Below are 18,521 nucleotides of genomic sequence, written 5' to 3' on the forward strand. Positions count from 1 at the left end.
GTCTTGAGAACGACCAAGCAGAGTCGGGAGCTGTACTCTGGTGCTTCGCAATGAAGCTGTCTCCACCGCTATTGCCTGACAGTGTGAAGGGTGTGTCGCTGAACGTGTCAGGGTGTTTATAACAGTTCGACGACTGTAAAAATGATTTTGGAGCTATCTAATTAATATTGGTAAATAAAGTGTGTTTCGATACTTCATCAATTGTCGTCGTTATTCACTCCAAATCTACGAACCCCGTACGAACGTGAAGGAAGAAAAAAACGTAACACTTTTACGCCTTATTTTCAAAACAAGTCGCAGCCATTTCTTATCAAATTGATTGTTTCTTTCAAATGGCGTACAGTTACATGGAAATTTTACCAGATAATTCAATTTTATGCCCTAAGGCCATTCGCGGTAATTAAGTCAATTAGGATGCAATCACAGCGCTCACCCGAAGGCGAAATTAAGAGAAGGCAAAGTCAAGGGTTAATTCATCCATTCTAGTGAGAATGCACTAGCGAAGTAAAGAACTGCGATTTTACATAATTTCTGAGTAAGCTATAAGTACGAATTGAAATAGTTCTTGTAATTAAACTTGTATTCGTTATTAAGATTAAATTTGAAATTAATGTAGATAATTACTGAGAGAATTAGTTTACGTGAGATGAGATCACTTGGGATCACGTGATATGAACCGGCTTACTGTCTTTTTACAAAATTTTAAACAATATTAAAATGTTCATGCCTTCAAAATAAAAAATTCTTAGAACTAATATTTGTATACTGTGTGTTGTCGCCAATATAGTCGGCTTGGCGAGATTTGCGCCAGCGAAACGGACAAGTACCTAAATTTTATATCTGAAACATTAACGATCGGTCAAAACGATTGTTCTCTTTATTACTGCAGTCTACCAGTCTGCTTTTGCGCTTACTCCTGTTAATCCTGTGGGGTAATACTCTTGTTAATCCTGTTAATCCTTTTATCTAACAACTAAATGAGGAGGACCCTACAGCTAAGCGAATAATCGCTTAAGTTTAGTAACAGAAACGTAAACTCGAGAAGGGTTAATTATCTTTTATTGCTCAAAATAAGAATGAGCAGTTGGCCACTTTCTCAGGTCGTACAGCAGAGCCAACATTTGGGATTGAACTCAAAGTAATAGTGTAAGGATCTTAAGTTTTACTAACGTTTATTTTATTTTAAATCTTTACTATCACTTCTTATTTTCTACTTTCGGCCAGAATTATAAGCGTGAAGGTTTTTATGCAAAGTTTGTCTGGCGAACGCCAAGTATTTAAGTGTGGCCTTTTTGCCAAGCGTATGAGAGGAAGCAGTGAGTTCGAAGCAGGCCGCTTACCTTAGAAGTTACGCAGTTGCTGTTCGCCTTCCAGGCCAGAGGTTTTAATCCTCTTGATAAATTAAACGTATTGTAGTGTTCACAGTCTCTGTGCTACATACGCTTCCTGTTTTTATAAGGCCAATCTTCCACGTGTATTGTTCTAAAGTTAAATTAGAGTTTAGTTTTATTTTTATACTTTTTTACGTTAGACCCCGAGTGGAGGGTCAGTGTATTCCGAAGTACGGAAGTTATTGTATATAGAGAAAAATAAAGGGTTTTGTATACCCTTCGTCTGTATCCTGTCTACTTACCACAATTAGTGAACATAGCTTTAGTAAGCTCTCTGTTCCGAGTCAGGTCCTTGTATGTTCCCGAAGAAGGTTAGAAGGAACATTGAACCTGATAATAGGAAATAAGAACCTAACTAATGCTTAACTGAAGAGATACAGCCAAAGTTATCATAATAATAAATAGTTGGCCCCTAAATATCGAATTATCTAGTGAAGCTATCAAAGGCCTGTAATACAGCCGAGTGTAGTAACAGCTTAGAAAGGCGTGGCCAAAAGGCAAACGCGCTCTAGTCAAGAACTCTAAGGCTGTCTCTCGAAGTCGGTGAAACTTCAACTTAAATACTACTCTTACTCATTTGCATTAAACGAGATTCTAAAAACACATTCTGGTACGAAATTGTAAGCTGAAATTAGGAGAGATAGGAAAAGAGCTTAAAACAACGGTTAAAACTTAGGATAACCCTTACAACCCTTTATTTTTTTTATTTTATTTGTCTTTCTATCTTTATTATTAAGCATCGTTTCTTCGCACTTACGCCACATCCAATTTAACAGCAAAATTACAAAATTTTAAACAAAGCAGAAGATGTTTAGAATTTCCTATGCACTATTAAGTTTTGGAATACAATTTTATACTTTTTCAGTTTTTTTCTCAGTTTATGATATCTATATTCAGTTTCGTAAGTTAAGAGGGTTAACAAAAAATCCTTCTTGTCTTTTTGTTATTAATTTCTTATGTATTGACTTCTTTTTTAAACATCACGTTCTTTGCATTTACGCCACATAAAATTCAGTTCAGCAGCAAAATCACAAAATATTAAAAAACATCATATCTTTAGAATTCCCTATAGAATGTTAGAGATTGCCATATGCATTTTTATATTCGCTATATAATTTCTTTAATAACTAGCAGCTGGCACGGCCAGCCGCCTAAAAAAGTTATCATAAAAAAGTATATAATGATTTTAATGTTTCCAGTTAGTGTAATATCATACAAATAATGAATATTTCTAATTCTACATCTCTTGGTTTTAATACATGTTTATTTAAATCAATCGCATTAAAAAGAAGAAAAAAATATTCTTAAGAGCTGTGTTTATTGCTTTTAAATCACTTAGTCTGTTACTCAGTAACCTTCCAGATTAAATTTGAAAGCATCTTAGGCTTTACTGAATGGCAACACGCTGGTGTGGAAAAAATAAAAGTATTTTATTTCCGGCCGCGGCAGCAAATTGCTTCCACAGAGCCGACTTCCTTAACTAAAATTGAGAGACAATTGTCTTACATTTTTCCGAATTTCAACAGCCTCTCGCACTGGTATAAAAATGTTTTGTTTCGAACAGTGTTGCTACTGCTGGCTTTCAGACTGTTGAATTTGTTAATTAAAAGCTCATAAAAGTTTTACAAAATATGAAATAAATCATAAAACAAATTCGAAATTCAAAATTCGTGTTTCCAGGTGGTTACAGACGAAAACATCGAGGACGAAAACCTCGCGGAGAAAACAACGCAAGGCGAAAACATCATGGGAGACAATAAAGCAAAGAGGAAACATCGCAGTTCTAAAACATCGCGGTACAAAATATCGTCGTCGAAAACAAAGCGGTTCAAAAACTTCGCAGTTTAAAAACATCATCGTCGAAAATATCGTGGTAAAAAATAAAGTACCCGCAAATCATCGCATGAAGATTACATCACAGACATGCGTTTCATAAATGGATTCGCAAGATGGAAAGAAGGATAACTTTTACTTTCATATTTTTATTAACTAATAAATTTATAAAAAAAAAGAAATAATTTTCACTATTTGTAGTATCAGATTAACAAAATTGAAGAAAATAATCTCATAATTAGTAATTTTTTTATGGATAAGTTTGCGATTACTTATCTTCCTTTTTCTAACCTTTTTTAAGCTATACTTTTCATGAAAAATAACAAGTAAAACTTTATAAAAAATAATTTATTACTGACTTTTGTTAGTTAACTATGTCAGTTTAAAATTCTATTAAGTGCTTATAAGTTTCCATTTTACATTTTCAGTAAATATTTATTAGTTAATAATAAAATATGAAAGTAAAAATTATCCTTCTTTCCATCTTGCGCTCAAAATCATTATACGAATATCCATTCACAATTATTAAAGCCTGAAAAACGCATGTCTGCAATTTTATCGTCATGCGATGATTTGTAGGTACTTTATTTTTTGCGTGATATTTTCCACGACGATGTTTTTAAACTGCGAAGTTTTTGAACCGCTTTGTTTTCGACGACGATATTTTGTACCACGATGTTTTCTCTTTGCTTTATTTTCGCCCACGATGTGTTGTGCCAAGAAGTTTTCGCCTTGTTGTTTTCTCCGAGACGTTTTCGTCCGCGATGTTTTCGGCGTACACCTTCCAGGTGCACATGTTCGGGTGGAGAACTACATTATTCAAAACTCTGTAGTTTTCTCAGTATGCGAGGAACATACTACAAGCATACATGCAGATTCTTAATTATTTAATGTGTTTAAAATTACTATAGAGCGATAGAATTTTCTGGCAGCAATTTGGAAGTGAATCGCCGCGTATAGTGAACCAGTGCAAAATCCCATTTAAAACTAATAAACCCTTTCGGGCTTAAAAAAATAACTGCAATTATACCTTGAAATACGAGTTGAATTTGTTCCGTGATCGAGCTCGTAAGTTAAAATTCTCGTATCTGAAATCAGTTTTCCCCATTGAAATTAATTAAAATATGATTAAGTCGTGCCAGCACTCATTCCAATTTTTTTGTTAAATGTTTTCAACATAAAAAAATATTTATAATAAACAAATATTATATGTAAACAAAACAAAAATCTAATAATTTAATTTTTTAATAAAATCTGAAAGATAATTTAAAGAAATAAACAGATACATACGTATTAGGTTATTTTCCCCCCTAATTTTAACTTAACTTCCTCATTTTTGCATTTTCTTCTTCAGTAATTTTTTTCTCCTTTCTTTTCTCTCACACTTTCATCTTAAAGGTGTTTCAATAGAAACCTGTCCAGAGAGATTTGTTTCTTTCTCCCTTTTAAAATGTTTCTGAAATGAGTTAGGCAAGTGTCATTAAATAGCGTTGCTGCACGACCAGTTGCAAGCTTTTCACAGTGTTTCTTTTCTAAAAAGTATGAAACTTTTTTCCACAACACATCCTTTATCTCACTTGAAGAGACAGCCTCCTACATTTCTGGCTCCTCTGCAGTCTCTTGAAGAAATTCCATTTATTGCTGCGTCTATAATTCCATCAACTTTTCCTTCATCAGTTCCTCGAACTGTGCTGTGACAAGCTCTTTGATATCTCCCTCATCCACTCCCAGGCTCATGGACTTTTCAAGATACACAACCTCCTCCAGCATTTCCTGTTCAGGTCTAAATCCATCAAAATCCCTTTCAGTAACAACGTCAGGCCACACCTTTTTCCATGCAGACGTCACGGTAACACAGTGCTAGGTCATATCAACAATTTTGAGGCATATGGCAGCACTTTAGTGGTTCTTCCAGAACTCTCGAAGGCTTAGGTTTGTGTTCTCTGTAACTTCAAAGCAATGTAGAAACATGTGTTTGGTAAAAAGGTTTCTTGAAACTGGAGATCACCTGTTGGTCCATTTGCTCTAGGAAAGAGGTGGTGTTGGATGACAGGTAGGGAATCTCTATAAAGCTGAACTTCTCCAGGATTTCATCCTTAAGGTAGGGTGAAGGGCCAAGCATCATTGTCAAAGACGAGAAGGAGTTACTTGAGAAGATAATTACCTGCAGGTATTTCTTAACGGCAGGACCAAATATCAAGTTGAGCTGATCCACTCCGCAAAAAACTTCCTGGTGACCCATGCTTTTGGGTTTTCTCTCTACATAACCTGTAGCTTCTGTTTGAAAACCTTATGCGTCTTGAAAACTCTGACTTTTCGGGTTTTCTGACTGGTATACGAGCAGCAGCTTAACCTTAACCCTGTATTGTCACTTCCATCATTTTGATCGGACACTAGGAACTAGATCAGAGTTTCTCAAACGTTTTGAATTTTATACCCCACAGATAAAGGTCAAATCATAAAATCATTTTCCGATTAACATTTCCCGTCGTTTTGCATTCAAACTGAGCATTCATTTTTAAGTGTTTCATGCAAACATTGCACTACCGAAAATAATGTAATATTCTATTACTGATGCAAGTACCATAATTTGAGAAAACTCTGGAGTAAAGATTAGAAGATTTTTAATTTTAAATATTTAGTATCCTAAGTATGATCTTAGTTACTCCCCCCCAGTATAACCATCTATACCCTTAGTTCTTGTGATTTCTTTTTCCGAAATTATGTGAAAAATCTGGCATTTGTGCTACATAATCCCGCAAAACCTACATAAGCTTTCGAAATGCATTTCCACTATTATTAGATGCGACAATAACCATTGGCATAATAAGACTTATGGTTAGTAAGTCAACTAAGCACAAATTTCGATATCGCCTTGAGATTACACGTGGAAATAAAGAAAGTTTTTTTTAAGTTGCGGACACTTGCCTCTTCAGCATTGGCCATATCTGAGGCAGTGTGGAGGCACCTAATGGGCGGTCACCGTTGCCTTCTATGAAGGGACGGACAGTTACAACTATGCCTTCTTCAGGATTCGAACCCAGGCCCTTCAGTATCGCAGTAAGCTCACCCTAACCATATATCATCTGGGCTGCAGGGAAATAAAGGGAGTAATCTCGAACATTTTTAGATAAACATTTGAAATTTTCCCTTTTCATTCATCTAAATTCTGCATATTTACGCCTGCTATCTTTTTTTAAGTAGTTTATATGAAAATATTTATAGGGTAAAAGTATCGTCTACGTAGCGGAACCATACCGGGAAATTTAAGCAGAGGGTAACAGTATCATCCACGTAGCGGAAGTGGTTCCACTGCGTAGACGATACTTTTACTTTGTTTGAAGGTAATAAAGATGATTTAAATAAAGTTCTTTCAACAATTATTTCTACTGATTCTGCTATTCAGTTCACTTTTGAACTTGAGACTTGCAATTCTCTTCCGTTTCTCGATATTCTGGTCAAAAGTAATACATCCAACTTCAGTACTACGGTTTACTGTAAACCTTCATCGGTTTGCCTTCCACCACACTTTAAATCATATTATCCGACTAAACAAAAGTTAGCTTCATTTTATCCCTATGTTTTCCGTGCTCTTCAAGTTTGCTCCTCCAAACTATCTCTTGATGAAGAACTAAATTATTTAAAAGCAGTAGCTGTTGACAGGGGTTTTTCACCCAACGTTAAAAAATTCTCATCTCAACACATCAAAAGACACACTCTTGTTTTAGGAGATTATAAAAATTCTGTTGTCATTCCTTTATTTCCATCAAATAGCTATAACATTGCACATATTTTACAGAAATTTAACTTTCGCGTCGTTTATTCTCCCATCAATAAAATTCCGAGTTCCATACTCAAGGACCCCATTCCGGATATGAATTCCTGGGGTATTTATAGGATTCCTTGCCAGTGTGCTTTAATTTAAATTGGCCAAACTAAGAGAGCCTTAAAATTTCGCGTCAAGGAACATGAGGCATATGTTATAAAAAGGAAACACATTTTTGGAAGGATAAATTATAAAAAGGAAACACATCTTCTGTTGCCCAACATTGTTGGTCCGAAAATCACACTTTCAATTTTTCGGCTACCAAAATTATTCAAAAATCATCTTCCATTGGAACACTGGATTTTCTAGAGGCATTTCACATTGAAAAAAATCTTTCTGTTCTAGCTAATGATCCTAATTCCAATCCATCTTTGCCTTCGGCTTTTGAAGAAATTATGTTTTAGTTCTGGTTTCATCAACAGAAGGCGCCACTAGCTTATTTTCTGTCCAGACTTTCTTATCTTATCTGATCATTATATCCTATCTCATTCATTTGCTCTTTTGCAGCTGACGATGGTGGTTCGGTAAAACCATCGAAACTAGTCCTGTAAAAATTTTAAAATATAACGTTGATTTTTGTTGTTTGACTTCTGAATTAGAATTTGTTCGGCGTGTTATTGTGTCTTAATTTCACATATTGCCTAGGCATTCTATAGAATGCCAAATGACAAACCAGCAGAATATGAAATACGTCTCCATATTATATATAATGCCTGGGAAAAGTATATAATAATTCGTGCTCTATATTGGTTGTTGCAAAGAATGTGACAGGAGATAGTTTTTAAGTCGAATTTTAAAAAGAAAATTTAAAATAACTATATATGAAATTACAATTCATTTTCTCTTCTAAAACTTGCTTAGAATTGAAGGCATTTCTGGTTATGAAATTCCTCTCTGGTTAGTTTAATTTGCTCAATCTAGTGGAAGTAGCCAAGGATTCCTCAAGTATATGTGTGAAACAAACTGCTGAAATATGACATGTCTTTATGTGAAAAAGGTAGTGAAGTGAATTCCAAATGTCATTCAAGTCTACCATGCTGCAACGGATAGGTTAATTTAAATTGTTTATTTTTTGTATGGAAATTTTGTTTCCTTTAATAAGAAAAAGGCATGAGTTTTGTTTTGTACAATTTGAATTTTTCTTTATGCATTTTGAATGAAAACCTTTTAGTGGCACTGCTTCATTCATTTTTTTTTTTTTTTTTTTTTTTTTTAAATAACATTGTTGTATTTTTGAAGAATGAACGTCTTTTAAATAATACTCTTATCATGACTTTTCTTTCATACTTCCTAAAAAGCATTTATCATTCTACAGAATGCCTACGTATTATATATAATGCCTAGATAATCTTAAGTCCATACCCAAATATCAGTGGGTTCAGCCATTTCTGGCTCTGACAAGGTACAAATTTCATTCTTGGATTACAAATTTCATTCATTACAAATGCCTAGATAATATTCACACTAATAATAATGCTCACATTTCATACTTTGCCTAAAACCGCCAGGCATTCTGTAATATGCCTAGATGTTCTACAGAATGCGGGAGTTTCATACTTTGCCGGTAACACATCGAATAGTATAACATGAAATAATATTATTGGAAATGTATACAAGTAATATTATTTAAATAATGTATTATTGCTAATATCTTAATTACGTGCAATAACTAAGTCCTGGCGTAAATGAAAGCTAACAGTATCATTTATCTATTAGCTTCTAGCTGTGAAGATTATCACGTATCCCTCTTGAAAAGATACCATGGGTTAGATTAGGTATTGCGTATGTTAAGGCACAAGAGCGCTATCTACATAAGGAAAAAAAGTGTGTTCGTAAAGACTGTCTAAATCTAAAGGAATCTAGATAGTATTCACGTTACATATAGGGAAAAACAATAACACGTTAGAATCCAAATAGAACTAACAGCATTCAGCGGTCTTAACCACTTGACCAATATAGGGAGAAATTCGTTTACTTTTCCATATCCTTTCCCATAAATTTTTCAGTGTTCTTGAAAAGAACGGCAAGAAATTTTTATGTTAATTTTTGGTAGTGAAAAACAATATAGTATAACTTTTCATGTGTTGAAGACTGTTGGATTGTAAAGAAATCCATTTAAAAGTGGGATATAAACGTCAGAGATGATATTATAGAAAATAAAAAAAATCGTCTGTAAATTCAAAAATTAACCTGTGTCACTTTTAAATATTTTTGAAGTAATTGTGGATGGTTAAATGATTGAGACAAAATATGCAACGGCTATAAAAATAGCTAAAAAAAGTTTAAAATCTTTTTTCCTAAGTTCAAAGGTAATTTGAACTTCATATTTTGTTATCAATGGCAAAGGCCTTAAATCTGTGCATTTACATCACTGAATATTTATCTATTATCAAGCATGCCTGATTTATAGCCAAGAAATTGAGTTTCCTTACAAAAGTGCTTATATGGCAACTATTGATGGATGCTACAGCTGATATTGAATACGACTTATTGGTTATTAATTACCAGGTGATTAGAACTTTGATGGGTTCCGGAATTTTAAAGCTGCGCTGTTGAAGTTACCTCCTGCTATTTTAACTTTATTGGATGGAGATTAGAGATCGTAATTAATTGCATGTGTCAGTTGCATCAACTAGTAAACAATATATGATGGATGCTGAAGACGTTAAGAAATATTTAAATGATGCCTATAAACTGTTAATGCTATAATAAATGAAAACTACTTGCTGATGCTGAAAAGATTCTGAGTGCTCATTTCTCAAGGCTGAGATATTTTAGAATGCAATAATTTATCGCTAAAATTTGTGAATAACTCTACAGCCTTTAACTCTGTGCTAATTTTATCTGTTACTGAATTGGCCCTTTTAAAATTTCTTAAAATTTTATTTATATAAAATTCCTTTCAAAATTTACAATTCTTACGGAAAATTGTTTTTTTGCTCCTTCTTATCATTTAACATCATTTATATTTTTATAGATTATATCCCATGGGGAAGAAAGATCTGCAAGTTTTGTAGATCTTTATTCTCCCTAATAATACTTCTTCACCAACAGAATCACTGGAATGGATAATTGTCCTATTCGAAAGTGCAAAGAATAATTCCACTATCTGCTCATGAAGCGAATACATTCTTATCGTGTTTAAAAAGCAATTGTGTCAACCTCCTCAGCAAGACGAAAACATCATACTGTTGTAAACAAAATATTCTCCACACCCAGGAGGATAGAGGAAAAAACAAAGGACATTGGTTCAGTAATCGAAATATGATAAAGTATTTAAACATAAGAAGCCCACTTAGATGTAGCTGCCAAATTCATACCGACAAATTCTGGTTTGGGTTTCTTAGCTGCTTAAACAAGGTCCCTTACAATCAAACTCTCGGTAGATGAATGTAGATAGGGCTATAATATCTGATATAAGCCCATGCAGCTCCAACTCACGAACTCAATGACCAATAAATGTCGGTGTTCTTCAAAACAAGGCTTTCATCCCCCCCACCAAACAGATGAACACGTGGGGGAGTTACTGAATTTATGGAATTTCTTTACAATCCCTGTCTCTGTATTGGCCCCATTCTGCGTCGGCTTCGAATATTTGTAGAAAAAATCGTCCTGTCTAACTGCAGGAACCTTTGAACTATATATTTACATATTTATTTTATTTGCGCTATTAAAACTTTCATATGCTAAAGATGCACTTTTGTAATTTCTTCTCGTTTTCAATTTGTATTAGACTAAACACAAAATAAAAACTTCCCTCGAAATATTATTATGACGTTACTGATCGGATTCTATTAGTGCGAACAATTACTTTTTATCAAGTATAAATCTATAAACAGGATTACATTTCTAGAATTTTTTATTAATTTCCCTTTAAAGCTCCTCTCTCTATTTCTTACATACCTACTTAGCAATCATTTTCTTGAAAGGTACAGAATTATTATTTCCGTTTAACAATCACAATACTTCTATTTTCCCACTTCCTTTTCTTCATAATATTACGAAAATTTATCGATTATACCGCATTAAATGTATGAAAAGGCTAATTTTAATCAGTGAGCTGCTTGCGTAGGTCAGAGTAGATATTAAATAATAGATTTTGTAACTCCTAATAAATATTTGGTTACGTCTCTTAGGTGTGCGATAATAAACTTCCGTTGAACGCATGTATAACAGAATGTAGAATTCTTGGTTAGGCTCGGTTTGGTTTGGTTAAATATGACAAAGCTAGCGAGAGCTATCTGCTAGTAAAAGAAGTGATGCATTCACGAAGATTAACAACATGCCCGATTTTTACGACTGTGTAAAAACGCGATCCCAAGAGCTGTGATTATTTTAATTTGCAGTAGTTTTTAAAGTTTTCTAAACTATATGAATATTTTTCTAAAAATATGATAGTGTTAGTGAAATATAAAGTTCATGCTTTATGTCATCTGTACGGATTCGAAATAACAAGTATAAAACATGCACGTGAAAATAAGCGCTAATACAACTACCGGGAGTTTTTATCATACGAAACTCTACCGATGTGTCTTTATCTATTTATTTAAGGAGAAAATATCATTTAATTTTTTTCCTAGAAATCTACTGTCGTAATCTTTGAAAATCTCACACTCTAGTTCAAATGAATTTCATTAATGGAAAATTACTGTTTTCGACTTTTATTAAAAGTTTACAAGACTGGATTAAAGAAACGATGAAGATTTTAGTACTTAAGAAATTCTACGTAATCTTTCCTCACTTGAGTACAATGCACAGAATGTTCATACAACCATATCAAACTGTCAGAAAAGTTCTTGTTTGGGATGTTATTCAACTTGCGTGTGGCTGTAGCTTGAATGTCAGCTACTTCGGGATAGGGTTGACCCTTTCATGTGAAACCTGATTTTCGGAAGAAAAAAAAAAAAAAAAAATCATTCTGCGCTAAATCAGGTGAATACGGTGATGGCTGAGAACTGGCACACTTTTTTTTTTTTTTTTTTTTCGCTAGAAGTTTCGCCACACCTTCAGCCGTGTGAACAGGTACATTGTTGTGCAACAAGAAGAAATCCTTTCCCTTCCATCGTTTCAGACGAACCCGCTAGCATATAAGCATTCTGTACCGCGCCACGCTCATTGGGGAAAACCCCTCCTCGTGATTGGATGTGGCTTCCAATGACATCATTTCCTCTTCGCTTAGGAACGCCTTGATTTTCCTTGGGCTCGAGGTTACACATCCATACCCTTTTTTTATATTTTGTATATTTTTGATAGCAGTACCGAAAATGTTATTACGTGCATTATTTTTTTCTTACTATGAGATTACACTTCTTGCAACACTGTAGTGTGGGGGAATTTAATGTTAAAAATTTTATGATTTTTTTTAGTCAGAACAAGTATTATTTCTTCTTGTGCTAACTCCGTAAATTTGTATTAAGTGCAGAAATTTTTAATAAATGCATCTTAATTCAAAGCCCTTCATATTAAAGGTGTTGTGATTATTAATTCATTATTTTCATGTTCATTATATATCTACTCTCTGCTAATCTCCAAAAGCATGAGACAAGTCAGTTTTAGGAAATAGCAAAAACAACTTCGGGAGCTAACATAGTACACAGTAAATTCACAATATTTATAATCAGACTGAAAAAGAGAAATTTATTTTCGAAGTTAGACTAACACAGATTTGGAACAGAGAAATAGATATACTTATTTTAAATTGAATAATATTGCTTTACGAATATTGCCCATTTTTTAATGCGTAGCATTTTTTATACCGTTGTATAAAAGTATTATTTGTCAGAGAAGGAAGTTTCTTTTCTTATACAAGTGTATTACATTCAGTGACAATACTGAATGCGCGTTTTTCTTTCATTTAAGGCAACCGAATATTAGAATGACATGTATAACATTTGCAAAGGAAATATTTTCTGCAATGTGAGTAAGGCAGACTACAATAAAATTGCAATAATAATAGACTTACTAGCACACAATGCTTTTACAGTTGGATCGAGATCGTCGTGTTTTGTTTTTTGCACTAAATTCATGAACTCAGCTACTTATATAATCAACGCGAACGCGCTTAAGATTGCTTCTGATATTAACAGATTTTTGAAAGGTTTTATAATTTTATTATTCCTGAAACAGGAAGCCATTTGCAGAACGCTGCAGCTAAATTGTTTCGTTTCACAGATTAAAAAATAAATAAATAAATAATTCTCACTCTTCCCTGTCACTGAAGCGTGTCATTCAACGGAAACAAAACTGTAAGAATCCCCCTAAACGTCATTACCCCAAGAAAAAATGATGTCATCTGAAAGTATGTTCAATCACAAGTACGGAATTTTCCCTATGTGCGTGGCGCGGTATAGAATGCTTGTATGCAACCCGCTAACTCCTCTTGGACACCCGGACCATGACACCAGGAAACCATTCCCAGTATTATCCCAGTTACGATTCTCATTTATGGTTTATATTTCAAGAAGAAAATCTGATTCGGAACTTTTCGAACGAATGGTTTATTTTCCAGATCTAGAGATATTATCTTCTGGAATGAATTACCATCTAGGAAACCATAGATTCATCATACTTTCATACCTGAAAATCTTTTACTTCCATTTAAAATAATTACTTTTAACTATTAATTGTTATTTCAGTAAATTACCATCGAACATTAGACATTCACAGATAAATTCCCTTCCTGAAATGTTATTACAAACGCTAAGGGATTATAATTCATAAATTCTTGTCTTATCTATAAATAAATAGCATTGCAAACAATTTGTTATTAGCTGAACAGTCAATTAATCCCTGGCGTGTTTTTGCTGGACCTGAAATTTATTACTCTATTTATATGCTGCCTACTGCTTTTATTGTTGACTAATTAGTAAAATGATGGCAGAAACACGTTGCCATGGTATGCCATGGTGATGAAGCAGAGTAGCTTGATCACTGTGAAGCTTCGATCAAATTTCATTTATTTTGGAGAGAGCATCTATCCATTATAGAAAGAGATATATCAGAGCAATAGCAGCTAAGAAGTTTCCCGCGAATGTTCTGAAATTCTTTTTATTCTGGGCTGTGTATCATACTAATTTTATTCAATAAATCTTATCCAATTTTCTAAAGCAGCAAGACATCAAGAAGAAGCTAATTTATTTAAACTGTGTTTGCAAAAGAATACTTTGCCAAATATAAGTGTAAACTTCATTAAGTTATGCATATCATACTGAAAAGAATAATATTTTAAGCTTTTTACTACTTTTAGAAAGTTTCCTAACCGAAAAAAGGGAAATAACTATACAAAAGAAGAGTTAGCATCCGACATTAAAACTCATTGTTATTCATTGATAAATAATTTCAACATGAATTTTCCTGAAGATTATGAAAAAGAAGATTGGATTAAAAATCCATTTTGTTTAAATGTACCTGAAAATTTTTATTGTGAACAAAACATGTGATAGAAATTTCCCGTGATCGAACTCTTAACTGAAGATTTCAAAAATAACGCACGTGTTAACTTTTGGCTGAACCAAAAAAAACAATTTAAAGGCATTTGAAATAAAGCTATTACATTTTTATTGCCTTTTTGCACAACGTGTTTCTGTGAACAAGGATTTTCTTCCATGCTATATTTGAAAAATAAATACAGAAAAAAATTAATTGTGGATTCTAATTTACGGTTAAAACTAAGCGAAATAAGACCAGACATTGAAATTGATCTCTTTCTCAAACAGACCCAAATTTCACACTAAATTTTAGAATTAAAGTATTATAACTTAAAACCAATTTTTAATCTAACATTTTTATGTGTGTATATTTAATACAGATAGCCAATAGGTTGTAATAATTGCAAAATATATTTTTATTAATATCTCTATTGAGAAATTGAAAATTAATCATTGTAAAATGTAGTAAAAGTGCTATTGTTCAATTTTTGTTTTGATGGTACGCATTAGTCAAAACGTTGAGAACCGCTGCACTAAAGGGAGCAATCAGGACATGACGTTAGCGTCGATGTTGAAGAAGTGTGGGGGAAGGTAAAACCTCGCAAGTACCAAAAGCTAGGCATTTGGAAAAAAATGAATTGTGACAATTGCTAAAATATGGGGAAAAGTCATCTAAAATATTATTAAAACCATAAAACTTAAGAATGTATATATTATTTTAGAAATCAAGGCTTGTTCGCATATTATAATTAAGATGTCATTTCCAAAAATTAAAGAAATTTAAATTTTGGTGACATTACTTTTCATACCACATTTCTCAATTTTTCTTTGCAGTGCACAAGAAGTCTTCACGTGGTTGTTTGAAGTGGAAGAAGGAGCTACTTATAATGACAATGGGCGCATAACATGGCAATTAAGATACATGCTTGACTCAAATATGGCGGAACAGTATGATTTTGATGATGATAATGCTAAAATTACTTCACGATTGGACATTCATAAAGATGATGTACAAGCTGTTTTACCTATTGCAAAAGTATGTTTAAAGATTCAGTAATTCGAATTTACTGTTCGTTATTGTTAAGAATGTTTTGCTATTCAATCATAAGTTATCATCATCATGCAGATAAGCAAATTTAAAAAGAGAAACGAATGGGAAAAGAAATAATTTCTAAAATTAACATTACTTTAGTGTTCAGTGATTATTATATGAACGATTATATTGTTGAACTAAACAAAAGAAGAATTCCTTAGTTCTCTGTAATTCCCTTCCCCACACACACATACACACACAACTTTAGAGGAGATACATTTTTAAATATTGAAATTTTAAAGAAATTCCGAAAAATGTAATATAATATATAAACTATAAAATTAAGCAAATTTAACTTTAAAATAAAATCCTGGAGAAAACGTCTATAAACTTATAAAACAAAAAAGAATATAAATTGCGCGGCTTATTTCATTGCAAAATAATTTTTAATGCTAGTTAATCTCTACACTATAATGTTTTATACAGTACGCTGGGATGAAAAATGAAGATTAATAAAATGAAACTAGTTCTAAATCTAAAATCTACCTTACAAACATCTGATTTGTACACCACGTGACTTCCTTGTATGAAATGCTAAATTATACGCACATTTTTCCTGCGTTTCATTTAAACTCACTTCCTCGAATTTCATTAGAAATATATTTCTCATTCAATTAACTCAGTTCTCACTTCACAACAAGGCAAAAATACATAAAAATTCAAAGTATCTATATTAAAAATTGAAAGATACAGAAAAAAATAAAACACCAAATACAGTTAAAACAATTAAAAACAATTTTTTTTACAATTAAAATTACAGTTTCTACGCAAAAACAAGCAATTCGGCCATCGAACCAGAAGGCAGAATTTTCGGTGAACAAAACTGAAAGTTTACTTTTAGTCTCACTCAATTCTACAACTATAAAATAGCATAAAAACTTAACCCGAAGGCTTAAAAACCTTAACCGGAAGATAAAAACAACATAATTCAATCATTTTTAAAGAGAAAAATGCACAATTTACAAACATGTAAGAAAAGAAACTGAGCTCACTGACCCAACTAACAGAGTGTATATTTATATATACATATATTTATATATTTTTGGTGCGGCTGATCGCAACCAAAAAGGGAGGTGCACATCTACATGTTATAGCTGTCCCACATACTTACTTATCTCAGTTGAATTGCTGTATCGCCAGTTATATGACTATCAGCATTTGTAATCAATTGGTGGAGCATTCTAATGTGGCTAGGCCTAGCCAAAAATCTAACTTAAAAGTTTTAGTCTAGTTTAACTTAACTTAAAACTCTCATAGACTGCCTAACAAAGAACTGCGAAAATATAAAAACAATCTAAAAAGAAATCATTCAGCATAGTCAAAGTCTTAAATGATCTCTTTACTAATCACAGGTCACAAATACCCGTCCTCGGAAGTAACATTATAAATTCCACTACAAATTTTAATATTTTACTAGCGGGCTGAAGCCCGCTTATCATTGTTCGTTTTTAAAAGAATTCCCATGTTCAAATTCGCCTACATTCGAAAGTTGGACCGAACTACCAGTTTCCGGAGATTTTAACCGGTTTATTCCCGTATGCATCCATACGGTACTGCATACACCTTACACATGCGGAAAATCATGAAAACATACATGGAGGCAACCCGTTCGCCGGGATCGAAACTTGGAGCGAACTACCAGGGTTCAGCGGTTTTGCGCTTCTTGCGCGCGCTTTATTCACATATGCATCCTGAAGACACTGCATAGACGATACACATGCGGAAAATCACGAAATCTCTCATGCAGCCAGCCCGCTCGCCGGAATTCGAAAGTTGGACCGAACTACCAGTGTTCAGCGGTTTTTTGCGGGCCGCGCCCGCTTTGGTTACATATGCATTCAGAAGATACTGTTTACTCGATACACATGCGCAAAATCACGAAAAAACCCATGGAGCCAGCCCGTACGATTGGATTAGAAATTTGATCCGAACTACCAGTGTTCTCCACCCACTTTATTCACGTATGCATCCACAAGATACTTCATAAACGTTACACATCCGGAAAATCACGAAAACATTCATACAGGCAGCCCATTCGCTGGTATTCGAAAGTTTGACCATACTACCAGTGTTCAACGGTTTTGTGCGGGCTGCGTCTGTCTTATTCATAAATGCTTCCATGAGGTACTGCATACACATTACACATGCGTAAAATCACGTGAACACCTATGGTGCCGGCCTGTTCGTCTGGATTCGAAAATTGGACTGAACTGCCAGTGTTCAGAGGTTTTAGGCGGGCTGCGCCCGCTTTATTCGCTTATGCATACAGGAGATACCGCATACACAATACACATGAGTAAAATCATGAAAAAATGTATGGAGGTATGCCGTTCAGCGGGATTCCAAAGTTGGACCGACCTACCAGTGTACATCGATTTTACCTGGGCTGCGCCCGCTTTATTAACATATGCATGCATAAGATACTGCATACACGTTACACATGCAGAAAATCACAATACTCATGCACCCAGCCCGTGTTCGCCGGTATTCCAAAGTTGGACCAAACTACCAGTGTTCACCTGTTTTGATCGGGCTGCGCCGCTTTATTCACGTATGCATCCAGAAGATACTGCATACAATATACACAACCGGAAATTCACGAAAACACCCATGCAGCCAGGCCGTTCGCCGGGATTTGAAACTTGACCTAACTACCAGTGTTCAGTGACTTTACCGTTCAGCCGCTAAATGGGCTGTTGTAGAAAGTGTAACCGCTTAAATTTTCGCATTTATTATTCAAACAGTAGATTCGTTATTAAAATTCTTTTTATTTTATAAACTTCAATATGATCACACACAAAACTGTATCAATATATACATTAATGCAATAAATAATTCATAATTAATTATAATAAGAAAAGTTTTCATATACCATCTCCAAGAAAAACATATTCAATTTAAATCCCTGAACGAAAAGAAATTTTTAGTGAAAATTTAATCTAGTATTCTAA

The 18,521-nt window shown here is 33.7% G+C and overlaps 1 protein-coding gene across 1 annotated transcript in view; it reads left to right on the forward strand.

Moving 5' to 3' along the window:
- dtn (transmembrane protein 132C dtn) overlaps window positions 1–18,521 on the forward strand; it is a 199,720-nt gene that overhangs the window by 133,058 nt on the left and 48,141 nt on the right. Inside the window, exon 4 of the mRNA XM_085819326.1 lies at window positions 15,312–15,513. Within this exon, the coding sequence (XP_085675452.1) occupies window positions 15,312–15,513 (202 nt within the window). The remainder of the gene's footprint in view (window positions 1–15,311; window positions 15,514–18,521) is intronic.

The sequence above is a fragment of the Stegodyphus dumicola genome, chromosome 6 (genome assembly GCF_044657685.1).
Source record: "Stegodyphus dumicola isolate Sdum_Otavi_A_Nest chromosome 6, ASM4465768v1".
Lineage (NCBI taxonomy): Eukaryota > Metazoa > Arthropoda > Arachnida > Araneae > Eresidae > Stegodyphus > Stegodyphus dumicola.